The sequence below is a fragment of the Rhinolophus hipposideros genome (assembly GCF_964194185.1).
Source record: "Rhinolophus hipposideros genome assembly, chromosome: 26".
Classification (NCBI taxonomy): Eukaryota; Metazoa; Chordata; class Mammalia; order Chiroptera; family Rhinolophidae; genus Rhinolophus; species Rhinolophus hipposideros.
The window spans coordinates 24,056,842-24,077,480 of record NC_138072.1 but is presented as its reverse complement, the minus strand read 5'-3'; the positions used below and the strand labels follow the sequence as shown (position 1 = coordinate 24,077,480).

At 41.6% G+C, this 20,639-nt stretch overlaps 1 protein-coding gene across 2 annotated transcripts in view; it reads right to left on the bottom strand.

Annotated features, from left to right (window-relative positions):
• PCNX2 (pecanex 2) overlaps positions 1-20,226 on the bottom strand; it is a 223,058-nt gene extending 202,832 nt beyond the window's left edge. For both annotated transcript variants that reach the window (XM_081038977.1, XM_081038978.1), the window contains exons 1-4: positions 19,887-20,226; positions 3,948-4,153; positions 3,224-3,344; positions 2,491-2,527 (exon numbers count right to left, since the gene is read on the bottom strand). In XM_081038977.1, the coding sequence (XP_080895103.1) occupies positions 2,491-2,527; positions 3,224-3,344; positions 3,948-4,153; positions 19,887-20,039 (517 nt within the window). In that variant the 5' untranslated portion in view covers positions 20,040-20,226. The remainder of the gene's footprint in view (positions 1-2,490; positions 2,528-3,223; positions 3,345-3,947; positions 4,154-19,886) is intronic.
• Positions 20,227-20,639: the final 413 nt, after the last annotated feature.

Genomic DNA, 20,639 nt, shown 5'->3' with positions numbered 1-20,639 from the left:
AAAAAAATCAACTCAAAATGGATCATAGACCTGAATATAAGAGCTACAACTATAAAACTCTTAGAACAAAACACAGGAATATATCTTCTTCACCTTGATTTTGGCAATGGTTTCTTACATATGACACCAAAACCCCAAACAACAAAATAAAAAATAGATAAAGTATACTTCATGAAAATTAAGAACTTTTGTGCTTCAAAGGACCCCCACAAATAGTAACAAAACAACCCTCAGAATGGAAGAAAATATTTGCAAATATATCTGATACGGGACTTGTACCCAAAATGTATAAAGAACTCTTACAACTCACCAAAAATACAATGCAATTAAAAGCTGGGCAAAGGACTTGAATAGACATTTACCAACATCAAAATGAAACCATTAGTCAGTCAACATTAGAAAACATCAACAGCATTATTAATTAGGGAAATGCAAATCAACACCACAATGAGATGCCATTTCACTCCCACTAGGATGGCCATAATAAAAAATATAGACAATAACAAGTGTTGTCAAGGACACGGATAAACCGTGACCCTCATATATTGATGGTGGGAATGAAAAGTGATACATCTGCTCTCTAAAACAGTCTCGCAGTTCCTCAAATGGTTAAACATAGAGTACTAATGACTCTAAGTTTAATACTATGCATCATACTAAATGACTCAGCAAGTCCATTCGTAGGTATATACCCAGGAAAATAAAAACACATGTCCACACAAACACATGCACATGAGTATTCATTGAAGCGTCATCACAACAGCCAACAAGTACAAACAAACCAAATGTCCATCAACTAGTAAATGGAAACATAAAATGTGGTATGCCCATTCAGTGGAAGACTATTTGGCAATAAAAAGAAATGAAGTACTGATACATGCTACAACATGAATGAACCTTGAAAATGTTATTCAAATTTTAAAAAGTCAGTTCCAAAAAAATGCATATTATATGGTTTTATTTCTATGAAATGTCCAGAACAGGCAAATCTATAGAGACAGAAAGTGCATTAGTGGTTTCCTAGGGCTGATGGAGATGGGGAGGTTAATGGGTAATAGCTAAGTGGTTCGGAATTTCTTTTCAAGGTAATGAAAATATTCTAAAAACTGATTGTGATGATACATACACAACTCTGCGAATATACTAAAAGCCATTGAATTATACATTTTAAATGGGTGAATTGTGTGGCATCTAAATTATATCTCAAGAGAGCTGTTAAAAAAAGAAAGACATTGTCGATTGTAACAACAAAAGGAATTGGATACTAGGATGGTATATTATGAGACTGGTGTATGAAAAAAATTGCTGTAGTGCAGTGTTGCTGAGAAATACTAGATTTAGTAGTCAGGTATGGATCTGCACATTTTACATTTTACTTGTTATGACTCAGAATGGAATGACGTGTCAAAAACCCTTATTGGAATGCTTAGTACACAGAAGGAAGGAAGGAACTGTTTCAACTGAAATGGTCAAGTTTAAAGGCCAGAAGAGATATCGAAAGGATGTAACAGAAGGGTGTTAATAGCAGCAGTACAGCTCATCTGGAAGAAGATATAATTTAACACGAGGAAAGCACGTGTGTCTGTTGCTGTGTGTGTAAAAATTGACAGGAAACAACACTGCTATGAGACATTGTAAATAACTAAAATATCTGAAGCCTAAGTAAGGTATATTTATTTTATTTCAGTAGTGGTAGTATAGAAAAAAGAATTTGGGTAATCCTTTATATATTATTATATATTATATAATACATACTATTATATTGTTGTATATTATTATATTATAATAATTGTTATATAATAATATACAATAATAATATATTATTATATTATTAGCTGAATGATAAAAAAAGAAACTTCATTTTAGGTTTTCAGGGCCATGGTGCTAATTTCAGCTGTTTTCCAGAAAATAAAACTTTACACTATTTTCAAAATTTAAATAAAGCCTATGTTTCTGTTTGTAGTAGTACTGGAAAAAAAATTGTAAAGAAAAGGGTTAATTCAGCCTCCAAAAGTTCTTTTCTAAGTCTTCTGAAGGTATTCATAAGACAGTAAAATGAAATCTCAGTAAAAAGGTAAAACAAAAACTTGAAGGGTTAAAAGAAAGTTCCCAGAAACAAAATTTGTAACTTGAAAGAAATGCAGATATACAGAATTTGATATAATTTCTGTCATTTTTCAATGTACTATAATAAAGTTTGTATGTCGATGATAAATCTATCCTGTTTTATATCTGTTATGAGATACGGAGTGAGGCACAGATTGGAAAAAGGACAATGAAATATCACAATTTGAATGTAGACATGAGATACAAATTCTAATGAGAAATAATTAAACTTAAGAGCAAAAGAAATTAAGTTAAAATATAATTATGTAGTCTTAGATACAGTTCTTATTTTCAATTATTTCACTGACATTCTGTTTTATAAAAAATATTTTTCAGTCCGGATAATGCTATGATAAAATATTAAATGATGACAACAAACACTACCTTTGAGATCTTCTGCTGTCTCCTGTGCTGGCAACTCCTAAATAAATGAAAGGATGAAAATCAATACATGATTCAGCTCATTGTGCATTTCCAGGGAGTGAGCAGCCACTGTTTTTCTAAAGGACGTTTGGGGAAGAGACGCTAGTGTCCACTGTGCTTAAGTTTCTCATAAAATGGGTAGCAAAAATGAATACAAAAATATACATATGTAAGTGTAGATACCTAAGACCACTGTACTATGATAAAAGGGAGTTTGGTAATTAAACTAAAAAGGAGAAGGAATGATGTGCTACTTTATCATAAAATTTATCTAGAAAAAAGGGACTTTATTGATTTTCCAAGACACAAGCGTGGTCTAAAGTGTAGAGGTGATGCTGACTCCAGGGGAAGCCATTGCAAATATGGTGACTTTGATGAAATACAGGAGAAGGGACAGGAAAGTGAAGGTCTGCAAATGGGCTTTTCTGGCCAGAGCGGCCTGCTCGGCAGGGTGGGGCAGAACACAGGAGGCCAGTGGGTGTGCTACCAACACATGACTGGACGTTTATCTTACGGCCCAAGCACGCCCCCAGATCGCCTCCTCCGGCTGATGGGATGTTCCACAGGCTCAAGGGCCAGTATTTACAAGCCGTGTGCATGGAAGCGACAGCCACGGCCACTGCACACTCCCACGCGAGGTGGGATCCACACACAGCAACATAAATAAAGAGAACCATAAAAACCGACCACTAACCAATAGCCCTGAAGAGTGAGGAGAATTGGTGCTTTGCCCTCTGGTGCTGCCGGGGAGTGGAGGCACGGAGCAGATTTGATCAGCCTCTTCCTTTTTGCCATTGTTCATCGGCCTGTTATTGCTAATCCAGCAGGAGAAACAAAGGGTGGTGACATCATCATATAGAATGCTGACTCTTTCGGTACCTATCCCAAATAATTCTTTTCCTAGAGTCCACTTTGTCATAATCACTGCATATAAATTGTTTTTAAGAAAGAGTAATTAATAAACATTACTTTAAAATAAGACATGTTCTCTTAAGGAACTATAAGAATATCAGAAATAAGGGCATGAATGGTGACAGTGATACTCGAGAATTACTTTTAATATTTCAGTTCTATGCAATATGTTACTTTTATATTAACAAACACAAGGTTCTTTTAGAAAATACTCTGGCACACAAAGCATTGAAATGATGAGCTAAAACCACTAAAGTAAAATATTTTGTTGTGCTGAGACTAATGCAAATGAATTCCAGAGCATGGTTTAAGGTCATATTAATAGTTAAACCATCTTGATCATCAGTATCAATTTTATGCTTAAGTGTGTGTTTACATATAAGAAAAGCGTATATATTTGTGTATAAAAGTTGGCATATTTTCATAAACTAATAAACGAGAAAAATCATTTTTATCAAAATGAAAACATTTAAATTATGAACTAATGCAGTAATTAGAAATGTTACCTTGGGCTTTTGGGATTAGTTATGTGTTCACTGTTGGCGTCTTTGCCTCTCCTTGGCTTTTCTTTCTTTCTGGAGGGCTTTTGCTGAATTACTTCTCCTCTATCAAACATGACATGTAGGCGATAGCTGACCAATTTGATTATTGTGAAGAATAGAGTCACTGAACTGCAGTAAAAAAACACAGTGACGGCATTTGGAGGAAAAGCCTAAAGATGAGAAAAGGAAAAACAAAATATCATTTGTTGACAGTATTATCTTTTGTTTTAAATCTGAAAGCACTTACGGACTATTTGTTGAGCGTAAGTTGGGCAAGATTTCAAATCATATTCGTTTTGTAACTTTTCCTGTTCGTAATACCTGAGGAGAAAGAGCTGCCCTCTTTTTGTCTTTCTTCTGAAGTCGTTCTTGTTTCTCAGGTTCTGGTACTAGTGGAATCGATGACCAACGTTTGACTTGCAGGCAGGGGCCCCACAGAACCACCAATAGGTAAATTCTAGTGAGCCTCTGCATTTTCTACTACCCTTCTTCCTTACCTAATCGGATCTTCCTGCCCATCTAGTCTTAAAGGCCCAGAGAAAGGTCTCTGAGGTGCTGTTTCCTCCAACAAAACCCAACAAGCTTTGTGGAGAACAGAGGAGGAGGGATGGAGAATGGTTGGTGCAATGTCCCCTTCCTTCCCTCCCTCTTCTCCCACTGGGTTAACACCATCAGGCCCTGATTTCCACACCGGTGTGATGCAGGCGCCGTCACACAAAAGGGTGCACTGCTTCTAAAAGGAAGAGGGATGTTTCCAGCAGTGACAAAGAATCTTAGCATTGTCCACAAAAGTTGCTGCCACCAATCCAATGCCAACCGGAGTCCCCAGTCTGGGATGCAGTAAAAGGAGAAACTTTATTCAGGTGAAACAGTTTGCATCCAGGGAAACGCACCCTCTGGTGAAAACTGAAAGTGCGCACCTCGGAAACAAAGGGGAAGTGGGCTTCTATAGAAAAAGGACCCGCCCTGGTCTCTGATTGGTCTGTTTTTATGCAAGTAAGGAATACAATTTGCAGTTTGATTGGTCCAAATAGCAATCCTGATTGGTCGGAATCATATGTATTCTGATTGGTCATCATGGAGCCCCTCTGACTGAAGAGGGATCTATGCAAACGAGGATATAGCTGTGTGGCTCCAATTAAACCGGGAAGGTCTCAGCCCATGGGTGGAACTATGATGCCAGGAATTTCCTTTATAAAGTTTGGCTCAGGTGGCAGGAACACAGTGCAGGAAGCTTGGCAGCTCAGTTTGCGGCTTTTCCCTTATACACACTGTGCATAAGACGCCTCTGTCAGCAACGGCTGCTGGACTCTGGTTATGAATTTTGGGTCCAGTAAATCACAAGGAGTTCTTTTTGGCATGTATTTCTTCTTGTGGTCAAAGCATGAAGAACATGGTGAAGGTTAGCTCAATTCTGTCTAATTCCCGCAAGAAACAAAAATAACCACCAGAGTCTATGTAATTGGCCCATGTTATAAGATCCCCCACATTCATTCCAAGTTCTCTCCCAGGACCATGGACCATGGCAGGTTCTCTGGTCCCTCCTAAATTAAATTCTTATCTTTGGGGAGGGAAATGGATCTCTGAGTGTCCCAACATGATATAAAGGACAGCCTCAGTAAACGGCAAGGCCATTTTATCAATGCACCTAAATGAAGGGTCCCAGCCATCCAGTGCTGACTCCAGTCTATGCTGCGACCTAGAAAACAGCTAGGCCTGCAAACAAATGGCGCAGCCCAAACCCACTCCTACCCAGCCCTGCACAACGTGCCATGGTCCTACCTGATGGTTTTCCGCCTAGGTAAGACTGTTCCTAATAGAGAATAGCCAAACAAAAAGAACAACAAAGAAAGAGGAAAACTATCACCAACACGTAAGAGCTGCAGTGAGGAATTTTCACTTCATTTCACTGAAATGCTTTTACTTCATGGGGAAAAATGTCCACAATGAATATAAATTAGTAACTAAGTGAATGAGAGAGATTAAACAAGATCATGATGATGATGATGACAGCTAGCTAGATAAAGTCAGGTCCCCTACCCGGAAGCAGATGAGTTCACATTTACACAGCACATCCTAATGAGAAGCTGTGAAGCACCTCAAGCTGTATACAGAGAAGTTGAAAAAAGAGAGAAAGAGTGACAGGGGACACTAAGTGCCCCCAACACTTTTTCTTAACATGTCTGTATATTTTAGGTCTAAAAAATTTAGGCTAGTGATTGAGTTTGAGGAAATTGATAAAGAAGGAATAAATCACAGCAATGTCCATGAGAATATATTAGTACATCGTCATATAAAATTATGTTCAAAGGTTGTTTGAATTATAATGAAACTTGGGCTTCACAGTGCTTTAGTTAGTAGGGGTAGCAGAGAGAGTCAATGCTCACTAAATATTCCACATGCTCCCCTACATTTCCCAGCCTCCCCTGGAGTAGCGCTGGGGCCAAATGACTACTTTTGGTTAATGGACTATGAGCAAAGGTGGCCAGTGCCACTTCTAAGGATGACAATCACGAGTTAGGGCCTTCCTCCATCTCCCCCTTCTCCTCTTTAGTGGGTAATCTCAGAAGCCATGTTTTCCAGATCATTCATCCACAGTATCACAGAGCTTCCTGCAGCCTGGGTACTTAGGTGATTCTGTGGGACAAGGCCCTTACTGACTCGAGATGGAATGCGACATAAATGTTTGATTCATCAGACCACTAAGATTGGGGTTTTGCCGACTGTGGCAGCTATCATTGCTTAACCTAATTAATACCGGGGGTTCCATTTCCATGAGGAAGCTTCCATTCAAATTAGGTTAAAGACAAATTAGGAAAAAAACAAACACCTCTAAGGTATTGAGAAGAGACTGCTAGGGAAGAAGGGTGAGAGAGAAAATACTATATATGAATACCTGGAAACTCATTTGGAAAAGCACTGACTTGCCAAAATAAGAAGAGATATGACTTTTTAGTTTATCCTCCAAGTATGGACTACAGCTTTAGCTTGGTAATGTTGAAATTGAGAAGACAAGAAGTTAGAAGTTAACATGAGGATTAGCATCTAGTTTGCAACCCAGGTGAGTACAGGCCATTGTCTCATCCTCTGTGAAGAACCACTTGATACTTTGTCACATTTCCAAAAAGCCTATACACCTCACCAGGCCACAGTGAGAGACAGAGGTTTTACTGCAAATATGCAGGGAAAGAGGGACAGTTTTGCCAGATGTTCTCCATGCCACTCTATTCCTCCCCAAACTCTTTGCTCTCATGATTCCCTCAGTAGACCCTCCAAACCAAATCGGGCATCCTCCCAAAGCCCCCCCTTTTTCTGCTCTGTAATTAAGCTCTGCTCAGCGTCCTCCAAGGCCATATTCCCAGTGACGTCACCGAAATTCCTGTCAAGGCCATTTTTCTGCTGGCATCATTATTCTCAGTCAACAAAAGATCTTCAACTTCTAGGATTTTCTCTTCTTATACGGAAGTATGAATGTGAGAAGAAGAGGAGAGTTTAGAGAGGAATGTGTCTTGGATGAGCACTTTTAAATTTGTTTTTAATTTATATCATAGATCTCCCCCCGCAATATAACGTACACTCCAATTTTAAATAGAGGTTTACTTGTTCTAAGACAAATCATAATTTTTTCTTTGTTTCCATGAACTTATCATTTTAACACATTCTAATTAACAACAGAAGGCAACATTTATCAAAATTATATCCTTGGCCAAAGAAAAGCTAAATGTTTTTCCCTGACCCATTATTAAAATAACTACTAGCATAATAACTCACGTGACCAAACTTTTCTGATAAAATTTCCTGGAAAACAACATGCCAGGGCCAACTAAGCAATTACAAGTACAGTTGTTTGTATTTCTCGCCAACTGGATTCCTCAGGATTTAGCGCCTGTTTGCACACGCAGACCATTCAGTGTCCTCCTAGGGGAACCCACCGTTCTCCTAGGCTCATAGCTCCAGCTGTCTCACAGTCACCACTCTTCTTTTTTCTTTTCTTTAAATTTTTTTTATTGTGGTAAAATATATATAATGTAAAATTTACCATTTTAACCATTTTTAAATATACAGTTCAGTAGAATTAAATACATTTACATTGTTATGCAACCATCACCAAAGTTCATCTCCAGAACTTTTTCATCTTCCCACACTGACACTCTGTCCCCATTAAACACTAACTCCCCTTTCCTCCTTCCCCCACCCCCTGGCACCCAGCATTCTACTTTCTGTCTCTATGAATTTGAATACTGCCCTGGTACTCCTGTAAGTGGAACCATACAGTATGTGCCCTTTTGTGACTGGATTATTTCCCTTAGCATGATGTCTTAAAGGTTCAACTATGTGTAGCCTATGTCAGAATTTCCTTCCTTTTTAAGGCTGAAGAATATTGCACCGAAGAATATTATACACATTTTGTTTATCTGTTCATCTGTCAATTAACATTTGGGTTGTTTCCACCCTTTGGTCATTGTGAATAACGCTGCTGTGACTAAGGGTGTGCACATAGCTCTTCAAGACCCTGCTTTCAATTAATATATCAGAAGTAGAACTGCTGGATCAGATGGTAATTCTGTTTAATTTTTTAAAGAACCTCCATACTGCTTTCCATAGTGGCTGCACCATTTTAAACCACGCTGTTTAGGCTGATGGCTTAGTACTTTCCGTCTGTTGAGTAGCCTGAGAGATCAGTAATTTGGCTGAGTGAGGACTAGATAGAAATAATGCTGCATCCAGTGAGAAAAAGCACATCTGAAGGTTGCAGTATGCAGACATAAAAAAGGACCCTCCTGGGAGCCCAAGCTTTATTGATGTATACTTCATAAAGACATGTCATCAAGCTACTTCCACACACTAATTTTAAGGAAGACTTCTGGAGATGATTCTTTTCCTTTTGAAAATGAAGAGGCTGAAGCACCAGCTGGGTCACACTACAGATGAGAGGTACACACATCTCCTCCTACCTGGAAGCTACTTCCCTAGCCACCTCAGAGACCTGACGGGGAAACAAGAACTCAGCAGATGTGTAATGGCCTCTGGGCAGTCAAAGCACATCCCTGTTAGAGGGAAACAATTCCTCCGCACTCCTCAGTTTCCAGGAGAGGACACAATTTCCTCTACACAGCTGGCCTCTGCACCTCGGACTCACCCATCCCTCAGTGGTTTCTGAGCAGCGTTTTGAGTACCAGGAACTGGGTACCCCTTCCTCATGCCTTCCCCTTCTCTCTCAGGAGCCGCTCGGGACCAGGGAGGTGTGTGTCTGGGCTGCATGGGCATGAGGCAAAGTCTCCAGGGTCAAGCCCCAAGTCAGACAGGCTCAAGGCTTTCCACACCAGGCCTGACCAGGCAGGGTAGTCTCCGTAACTGCGGTTCAGTTAGGAGGCCCACCTGCCTGCAGATCAAGTCACTGTCCTGCATAATAGCTTCATTTGCAATAAAGGTCATGTACGACTCCTTCTGCTTGACTCCTTATCTCCTTCAAGTGGCTCAGAAAAGGGAAGTGCTATTTAGCGGGCTGTCAAGTCTAAGCATAAAGTTTATGCACTTGATTGGAATGGGAGCCACTCAGACCATCAGCTGGAAGCTCTATGCTCTTGGTCTTGGCATAATTCATGTAGGTGGCACATAACAAGCCTAATAAACTTGGTTTTCTAGCTCACAGCAGAAATTAGAAGGGGAGAAATAAATAGAAATAAACATAATAATGTAATAAGACATGATAAGTGACAGCTTGCATAGTGTTGAAAAAGTTAAAAAACACGAAACACTATGAAAAAGCAAGTCATCTGTGATCACTTTCTGAGACACAAACAAACCTCAGTCACCTCTGAGGCCATCCCTATAAAACCATAATAAGAAATCTAGAAGTACAAAGACGTTCAATGATATTCAATATACTGTTAGAAAAGTCAGGGACATGTAAAACTATCCATCGACGAGGTTAAAGTAAATTGAGTTTTCCTGCTTAGAGGTTAAGCTTCAAGTAATTTGGAAAATGTTTTTACTTGGAAATGTGGCCTAATAAATAAGGTATTAATGTGCCAAACATAACACTCACACCGGCTTTTGACATGTATATACCCATCAAGGAGAAGCAGGACGAGTCTGCTGTATGCAGAGTAATCCCTCTGCCTGTGAGGGTCTGTCTGAGGTGGGTCCCCATGCCATGAGGGGAAGACACAGGTTGTGGAACCTCCTAGACCACATTTCTGGAAGCCTGACCAGTTGTACCACTGTCAGAAAACCCTAGGTTATTCCAAAGAGACAGGGTACAGACCGAGCAATCTGAGTGGTCTTTGCTTCAGAAATAAGATAGATGCTATTTTGTTCATCCATTCTGTCAAATGAGGAGAGACCAGCTTTGTCCATCCAGCGTCCATTCTCCATTCACTCATTCAACAGACAAGTGTTGAGTATTTCATCTGTGTCAAGGCTTAGTCCCAATGGCTTCATGCAACTTGTACTCTTGTTTCCTAAGTATTCCTCAGGGGCTGGCAACAGGACTGTACAGCAAAAATCAGATCACAAGATACAGAAGGACAGTCATTTCTCTACATTTACATATGTAAAAGAAGGTACAAGTTTTCAGAGCCTGAATAATAATATTTCATGAATTTCCTTTACAAAAAATCAACATATTTAGTACTTTCTCAGGAAATCTGGAACTTCAGGCTATATAATAGAAAACTGGGATGAGCTCAGCAGCAGTCTGGGTCCCGGGGATTCTGGTCAAGAACTTGTGGAGGCCGCAGTGTGACAGTGCATGCTGACACCAGGACACAAGGACACTGCCTGACAGAACATGGAGGGAGTCCTCAGTGCAGTGCTCTTAGGGTTGGCCAGCCCTGCAAACACGGGTCTAAACATGATGAGGTCCGGGAAATCAAGAAATACTACTGGTTCTCAAAAGACAGCCCTCCTTGCACTTCTATCTTGAAGTAAGATGAACGAAAAGGAGAAAAGGTGTTTTCTCCTAGGCCTGCTACTTGACGTTCCTTGGGAATGCTGTCTATTTCTTATTAGATCTGCTCTGGTTTCTTTGAGCTCATAGGCCTCTTTCTTTGTGTGCACCTTTCATAAGGGAAGTACTGGATAGAGACAAGGTAGGCAAACGTTTGGATCCTTAAGACAGTGCTACAGGGAATAAGATGGAAAAGTAGCCATAGGCTGGAGAGATCGATTTGAGGCACGATCATCAAAATGAGAGGCTTTGCTGGCCCAAATGCTCTGAAAACTATTTAGAAAGCTGGCCCCTCAATTACCCAAGGCCTACGCCCTTCTCTTCTCATGAAGAATATTGAGGGGATAGCTTAGTCAGTGAACGCTTCGTACAGTCAAATCTGGATTCATGTTGTCTTTTCAATTTCAGATGGTCACGATAAAAGTTAACATTTTATTTACATTTTTTTTAATGTACGCTGAGATGAACAGGAGTCGTCAATCAGGAAGCTGCTATGATTTTTGTTTTAAAAAGTTATCATTTATGGAAAACAGTACGGTAGTTCCTTAAAAACTTACAAATAGGTGCCTGACCATTGTGCAATACACCTGATGATCCAGAATTCCACTTTAATCCCAAAGAAGTGAGCGGGGTCTTGAAGAGGGTTTGTACACCCATGTTCACAGCACCATATTCCCAACAGTCAATGGATCTGTCAATATCCCTCTGAGTTTTTGAGAACACCTATTTACTTAAAGCACGTTGGTATTACCTTTTAAATCTTTGCTACCTAGATATGCCAAAACCATATTATTTTAATATGTACACATACTTCTTGGATTATTAGTAAAATAATCATTCACATGTTTCTTAAATATGTGTGTATATTTCTTTGTCAATTGTATATTTATGTCACTTTCCAGGGTTTTCCATTTTCCATATTCTTATTCATAAGAGCTATGTAAAGATGGTAAGTTCCATGAAGACAGATACCAGGTCTGCCTTATGCTGCATTATACGCTCAACACCCAACCTGCTATCCAGCCAGTAGTTGCTCAAAAATATTGGTGAATAGATAAATATTTATGATAGTAATGTATGTTTGTATGTTTTAAATTTTTCTCAGGTTAACAATTTTGCAAGCTTGGGAAAGTGATTTAGCCTTATAAATCTGTTTCTTCTGTGAAATGGGAATAAGAGTTCCTAACAGGATTTCTAATTCTTTTATTAATACATTTTCTTGGTAAAATATTTGCTTCAGGGATTGCTCAGGGATACCTCTGATAGTCAGGAATTTTTATTGTTCCCTGATTATTAAGTATCTAGTTGTAGTCTTGAAAGGAAGAATAAGTTATTAAAAGATGAGGAAGATCGATAGGAAATAAGTATTAGTTCGCTCGATTTTCTTTGGAGACGGTAAAGATTTGAAGAAAGGACTACAACACACACATAATCCAATATAGAAAAGTCTTAAGGTCCCTCACAGTCCAAAACGTCTATATTTGTTTCCTACATGTGAGATCAATTAATATCTATAAATGAGCCAAAATCATTTTTATCTGATCCAATGGTCTTTTTTTAAGTCCAGGTTTCCCATGATAGGGAAAAACTATTAAATAAATGACACAAAGAAATACCTAATTGCCACATAAGTAATAAAACAAAGGTTATCTTGGAAACAGCAGCAACTTCAACGATTAGGCAATTCAATACAAAGAGTAACACCTTGGTGCTCAAACTCCACTTTGAGTGACGCGGACCCTGGCCACAACCTTGCGGTGAGTACACTGAAACGGCCAGGCCACAGGCTGCTTCACGCACCACCGCCACTGTGTCCTCCCATATCAAGTGAGGTGCCATTAACAGAAAAGGCTATTTGATTATCCACTGTGCACAAAGCCTCCCCCAACCCCCCCCTCCCAGGGACCAAGGGGAAGTCCAAATCACATCCCCATCCTCAAGGTTCCCACAGTGTTGGGGGAGAGATAAGCCTCTCCTGAATCCAAATCTCCCTCCAGATATTGTGCCATTTCCCTGCTCCCTACTGAAAGAACCGTCTTTACCAGCTGTCTCCATTTCCTCACCTCCCATTGCCTCTAAACCCACAGCAATCGGGCATCTCCTCCCCATCACACCACTTAAAATGTTCTCTGGAGATAAACACTTCATACAATTTTCTCTTTTCTCAGCAGCACTCCCCACAGTTACTCGCTTCTCACTCTCTTCTTCTACTCCTAAGATGCTGTGCTTTCCTGGCTTCCCCTCACTCACACTCTTCTTTGCCCTACATCCAGGGATGGAGCTCCTGGGACATCACCGCTTAGCCCTCTTCTCTCCCTAGGAGCTGTCACTCAGTCCATTGGTGGTAACTATAATCTCTACCCTGATGATTTTCAAACTCATATCTAATACGAATTGGAGCTTAGATCGCTCCTTTAAACTCCCCACACTCATATCCAACTCTCGGCATCTCCACTTTGCTTTCTAAAAGGAAACTCCCAACTAACATGTTTGGTTTTCCGTCCTTCCCAACTGTCCACTCCTACCCTTCCCCATCTCAGTCAGTGGCCCCCAAAACACCTGCTGCTCAAGTCAGACCACCGGCATCACCCTGGATTCCTCCCTCATCCTCACTCCTCCACCAGAAATGGACTCATCACTAAATTTCACCAAAATGCATTCCCAGTTCTCCATCTTACTGCCCCCGCCAGCTGCTGCCTGGACTACTAAGTCTCTGAATCTCCCACTTCTACTTACGCTCCTTCTCTAATCTACTTTCCACCCAGCAGCCAGAGATGTTTTTTGAGAAAGTACACAGCATATCATTTTAATGTGTTTTTTGAACCCTGTTAATATTTTATACCTCTAAAAATCATTAAATCAACAAGGATGGAGGGAAAAACTAGAATTATATACCCACAGATGAACCTAACATAACAAATTAATAGCACAACCATAAAGACAAATCAAAAAATAATTTATACAAATATTAAATCATTACATTGTTCACCTGAAAGTAAAATAATTTTATATGTCAATTGTATCGCAATTTTAAAAAATATATATAAAAAGAATTAATCCGACTATCTTTAGAACAGAATACTCTCACAGCATATTACTGGTGTGTTCTTAAAATAATAATAGCTCAGAGCAATCTTGAAGTTCACTGTATGAGACGTGCTATGGCCGGAGGGTAAGAACTCCCAAGTGCCTGGGCTCTGGTTCTGTTCGGATCACGATTCGCCTCGTGTCCTGAAGCACGTGAACCAACGTCTCTGCCAGTTTTATCCACTGTGAAGGGGAGCAATGGACAGTGGCTCTCTGGCTGTTGTGAGAATGAGGTGACGTCGTTCACACACAGCTCTTACCACTCTGCCTGCCTCAGCCGTGCTCAGGGGGTGTGGCTTTTTTATGACCTATTCCCATAAATAATAATAATAATTAATAATATGTCAACAGGGGAAAATCCTTCAGAATAAAAGGGGAAATCTGGATGCCATTATGGACTAGTCCATTGTTTTTTCTTCCATAGGAGGTAGGTAGGAGATTTAGGCTGGGTAAAATGGAAATGTTTGGTAACATTAAAAGTAATCATTTGAGAGACCAAATGGTTACAAGCAGACGATAATCACCTGACAAGTATCAGTTCCATACAAGGAATCACACCAAGGGCATTGAAGTCTTAGTACAATTGGAAAAGGTAACAGTATGTCTGGGGAGAGCGGCATCCAAGTCACTACCCGGGAAAAATCTCAAAACACCCTCAGAGAAGTGGGAGTGCCTGGGAGACATGAATTTAACCCCCAGGAAATTAGTCACAAAGTTGCAACAGTAGGACAGAAAGAAACATTTTTAAAAGTGCTATTTTGGGAGGGTGTGGCCGAGGCCCATACCCCAGGACAAGGCCAGTGCGGGATGGTCCTTTTGCCAGAGACCAAAACACCACCCCACGTGGACGCCCACGTGTCTAAATGGCAGAAGGTGAGGATACACAGCAGGGATTTTGCAGAAGGGTGGCAGTCGTCACTCAAGATAGGAGCTATTAGCTGGAAAGACTGAAGGTGACTGCTCTAGGATGCCCTGGGGGTGGAGGACGTCGCAGTAACAGTAAATGTGCTTACGCCAGGCAAGCACGCCCTGAGCGCACACGGTCCAAAGAGCTGTCTGCAGCAGCAGGATGTTAAAGACCACTGCAGGCAGGGCCCTCAGCCCAAATAAAGAAGGGTCTGCACCTCTGTGGGGGGCCAGGGGAAGAGTGTCTTTAAGCACCCGCAAGCGGCAGCCCCTTAACCGCAGACACCACTGTTTCAGGCAGGTGACAGCCAGAGAAAGGAAGTTCAGACATTCGAGTGAATTATGGGGAAAGTGAAAAGGATCACGTTTCTCAATGCAAAGGATCAGACGTTAGAACCGTGTGGGTGGAAGGGCCAGATAACAAGTTCAGAGAAGGAAAGTATGGACCATGGGATTCAACAGCAGAAACAAGCCTTTCTTATGAAGAAACTGAATATAAAAGCTAGGACTGACCAGCACGGGAGGTAACATTTTAGGAACGGCGGCATGCCAAGTAGTACAAAAAAGTAACAGCAATTGAGTGCACGTAGCCTATGGAAGGTTGTGCAGGTTGCGTCTTGCACAAAGTCCTCCAACTGATGGGGTCAAAGGGTGCTCGTCCCCAAGTCCTGAGCCAGGAAAGAGTGCCTGTTTTCCATAATTCATACAAAGGTGTCTTATAAATTAGAAGTGGGAGCAGAAGGAGAGGTGGCCAATGAAATACAAAACCAGAGGAAGAAGAGTTAAGCACCCAGATGGGGAGCGTCTACACACTCTAATAGGAGAGTTACCTACCAGGTGTTACAATGTCACAATAATAGCTGGTTCACATAGAGTGCTATGCTAGCAGGTGACAGGTAATCCCACTTAATTATAATTATAGCAATTAGAAATGAAGTGGTTCTTATCAAAGAAAGTCTTTCAGGGAAACGAAAGCGCAGAACTGGAAGCAGAACAAGTTTGGCTAAAATAAAAGAAATGAAAGAAAACATAAAGCTGCAACCTTAAAAGACAGGCTTTCTGTGTGAAAACCACACAGAATGTGGTCTTGGAGAATGTGAAGGTTCCACCCCATTTACTCCACGACTCAACTTTCCCCCACTCAGGGTGACCATGTTGCCACCAGGATAATCAGATTCCACTTTCTGTTGCTCCGCTGCGTCCAGGGGTTCAAATGTTCTCATGTGTACCAGCTCAGGTAGCATAGTGTGGTGGAAAAGCCAAAGACTTGGGCACCGTAGGCCTCAGCTAAAATTCTGAATTTTACCACCTATTGTCCAGATGGCCACGGGCAAGTACTCTCTCAGTTGCTAAATCTATAAAATTAAACCTGTTATCCCTATTTTACAGATGATAAAACTGAGGCCTAGAGAAGTGAAGTGACTAGCACAAGGCCACAATTGGTACAACTGATCAGCACTCACCTAGGGCTGTCAGAATTTACCTGGGGTCAGAGTCATGTCCGGGGTGGCCCCGTTCTAAAGCTCTACATGAACCTCGGTTACTTATCTCAAAAGAATAAGTTCAAGAACATGTGTAATAAACGAAAAGTTTAAAGAGCTCTGAGAACAAATGCATCTTTCAGTCTGTTCAAAGAAAATTAGGTTGATAATAAAGTAAAATTCTTTCCAAATTACCCAAACTGGCTTAATGTTTTGGGTGTGTATTTTTTAGCATTTCTCATAAATATATAAATAGTTTATAAGTGCTAATAAATAACTTTCCAACAATATCAACCAGAACTAAGTAAACTCTGGGGCTTAGAGATAATAATAAAATTGTAATGTACATAGTCAAAGTCCCTATGGAGACAAAGCCCCAAAAAGCAGTTTCCAGGCTCTTGGCCTCACATAGAAAGGTACTGGCTCAGGTAGTAAATGGCCATCAACTGTGATTGGATGGCCCTCAGCTGTGGCTAGTTGGCCGTCAGCTGTAACCAGTGAGCCATTGGCCACTAATATAACTGCCATGGCTATGCTAGCAGGAAGATGGGGGCTAGCAAGAGCGGATTGCAGAGAGGCGGATGCCGCCAGTGAGAATATAGTGATATGACTCCCCTATCTATGGCTCCGTGGGTGTTCCTTTTTGGCCTCACCATGTCCCGCGTTCTTATGTGGGGAGTGGGACCAGAGACCCCACAGGCTGCCCCACACGACAGTCCCCATTAAATTAAAAGGTGGATTCTCCCTACAGTGGAAGTGTCTTGATTGAACATGTTTCAATCAGGCTGAAATTGTGCAAAACTCAGAAAAGTTCCGGGCCCCTTAAAAAACAGAACTTTGAGGAAGCCCCTATCAGTGAGTGGCCAGGTATCTTTTTGGACCAAGTTCTTGTAAATTGATTAAACTAAAACAGATGTTAACATTCTCAGGCAGCACTGAAGTCAGAAGAATATATTTTAACACCAAGATGTAGAGAACAGAACCCTCAGTTGGGGAACAGGGTCTCTCGTTTCTAAGATCACATTCAGAGAGCAGAGGCCAAAACAGTATAAACTACATTTTTTAATAAGATAGGCTACATATTAAACAGCAGCATAACAATAACTGCACTCACATAAAATTATTCTGTAACAGTTAAAAGCACACTGGCATTAAGATATAAAAATTTTGGTATAATTGTTTGGATTCCAAAAATTCAATATAAAAACAAAATTACTTAAGGTATAGGGTTTTACTTTCTAAACTCTTGAGATTTTGCCAAAAATTTTTAAATATCACTAAGGAGGAATTTAACTAAGGACAATTTCCTATTCACAAATAAGGTAGAAATCAAACTACTCAATACAGCATAATTAGGTAGAATTGAAGGGTTCTGATCATATGCATACATCAAATCTTAAGCATAGTGATTATAAAAAGGAGTTCATATATATAGAAACCATCTGTAGAAATATACATGAAAGGTTACTGTGGCTATTGCTGAGGAGTGAGATTAGAAATGGAACTATGCTGCTGTCATTATCAGGAAATATTCAAATACAATGATGTAGATGGTATAATGCTCATTGGAACAGAAAGAGGTGCAGGTTGATTTTACTTCCACCAGTTTATTATACATAAGTGTCAGCCAAAGGCAGGGCACTCTGCTAGGTACAACAAGGAAAGCCAAGATGAATCAACAAAATCAAAATCCATATTCCTCAAAAAGCTCATAATCTATAAATAGAGGTAAAACACATGTTCCAAAACTAAGTACAAGGACAAATCCATAATGTGCTGTAGTACTGACAGTAAATCCAGAATAGTATAAGGGAAAGAGGGAAGAGAAGTTAATTCTAGCTAAATGGAATTAGGGTGGCCTACACAGAGATGGCCACTCCACGGGGCTTTGAAGGATGGCAAGATTTTGGCAAGTGAATGATGGGAAAGGAAAAGAAAAGAAAAACAAATACTGTGAGAAGTACTTTCATTAATTCATTCAATCCTCATATTAGCACTACTGGGAGGTACCATTTGCCCTGTTTTACAAACGTGGAAGCTCAAGCTCACAGAATAACCACCCTGGAACCCAGCCTTGTGTTCCTCAGTACTGCTATGCTACCCTTCCAGGCAAAGAGAAAACATGGGGACCTAAAGACTAAGGAAAAAGGATGGACAAAGTCACAAAAGAAGAAACTTATGTTTATTAACAGGCCTCCATGATCAGTCTCTGTATTAAGTGTTTTTCATATGAAATTTTATTTTTCCTGTGAAATGCTCATTATCATATCTATTTTAAAGATTAGAAAACTAAGGTTTGGATAGGTCACATATCAGGTCAGGCAGCTGATAAGTAACAAAACAGAAATTGAAACCAGACTGAGTCCAAACCCAGATCAAGCCAGACAGACAGATGGGTTTACGTACAGTATCTCATGTAAGCCCCAAAACAACACTGTACATACATCTCGTAGTATTATTTGTTTCATTTTACAGGTAGGAAATTGAAAAATCAGAGTAACTTCCCCAAGGTCACAGAACTGGTAAGAAGTTGACCCAGAATTTAACCTAGGAACCTGACTTCAGAGCCAGATTTCCCACCCTCTGGAAAAACTGCCAGCAGCAGAGTAAACAGGAGCCAAATCATGGACAACTTCCAACTCAGAATCCCTCAGTCATGCAAAGTCATCGAAGAGTTTTGCTGTGAGAACATGATCACATCATGTTTTTGGAATAAAGTCTCTCAATAAACGTATCAAAATGAGATTCTTCGCACATAAAGTTTAACCAGACATGGAGCATCTCATCTGTACAGCTTTGCAGATTAAGGTTAACCGTTGTTTCAATTAGGCATGTTTAATTTACCTGACAAGGACCTCTACGCAGTTATTCAGCAGGTATTCCATTATGGTAACCCTGCGAAAGTATCAAGCCCCACCTGGTGCTCTAATATTTTGCTTGCACAAACTGCATTAGATTTACCCTTGATTATATCTTTCTCTACAGAGCGGCATGGAAATGCCAGGTTGAGTAACTGGTAATTGAACCTGCCTTCTCAAAGCAAAACAGGAAGGGAGGAGGTGGGGGAAAGATTAACAGCTGAAACAGGTCTGCTTTGAGCATTTCATTTGGCCTTACCGCTCTCATGCACAGTATCTTATACCAAACATTACCCCAAGCTACACAGCCAAGAGGCCTAGGATTGTCCACCTACAAAAGAGGTGCAACATTCCCCAGGGACAAGGAGTCTGACTCATGCTAACTGCCAGCTTCACTTCTTAATGAGTCCCAGGGCCCCCAAAGGCCTTTCGACACCTTTTCCTGCTATTGAGTCCCTCGCTCCCCTGTCCCTGGACTTTCTCTGTCTCAAATTCCTGAAACCTTCCCCACCCCACCTTTCAAGACTCACTGCCAGCCCTTTCCATCAGGAGGCGGACGCTCAGGGGCGGGCGTCTTCCCTGCGCCCCGCGTTTCTCGGGGCTGGGCCTCCCCACTCACCAGGTGCAGCGCCAGGGGCAGCAGCAGCAGGAACAGCCACAGGTACAGGTGGCAGCTGTTGGTGAACTTGCTCTGCTCGGGGTCGTGGTACCAGCCCCCGGTGAGCGCGGCCCACACGCCCTGCCGGAGCAGCTGCAGCACCTGCGACACCATGCCTGCTGCGGCGGGGCCCCGGGCGCCCTCAGCCTTAACAGCCGGGCCCCCGGGCCGCGCTGCCGCCGCCCCCTCCACCGCCTTCCGCCCCGCGACTGAAGCGCGAGCCGCTCGTCTGCCCAGACCCGCGAACCGCGGCGCCGGAGCCGGCTACTGCCGCCGGGCAGGTAGACGCCATGTCCGCGGGAGGAAGGATTTTCCCATGATGCTCCGCGGCGGCCGCTCAGAGGATGCTCGAGGCTCCGCCCAGCGCCGCCCCCGTCCCGCCACCGGCCTGCGGTGCGAGGCGAGAAGGCTTCGGGAGTCCCTCCAGCCCCTCCTCTTCGGCCTCTGCCCGCTCCCTCCTCCTTGTCGCGCCCTCCTCCTATTCGGGGGCGTGAAAGATGCTCGCAGTCCCAAGAGACAAACCTGGACATGCCCCTTTGCCTTCTTCACCGGCACCAAAACATTTGTGGAACTCAGATCCCGTCCCAGGTCACTCACTAGTTTCTCCCACTGAGCGCTGCCTGCCCAGCTTCTCTCTCCCTAATTAACCACTCACCCCGGACGTTCCGTTAATCTAAGCTCTACCTGCACCTTGGGCACTGACCTTTTTCCCTC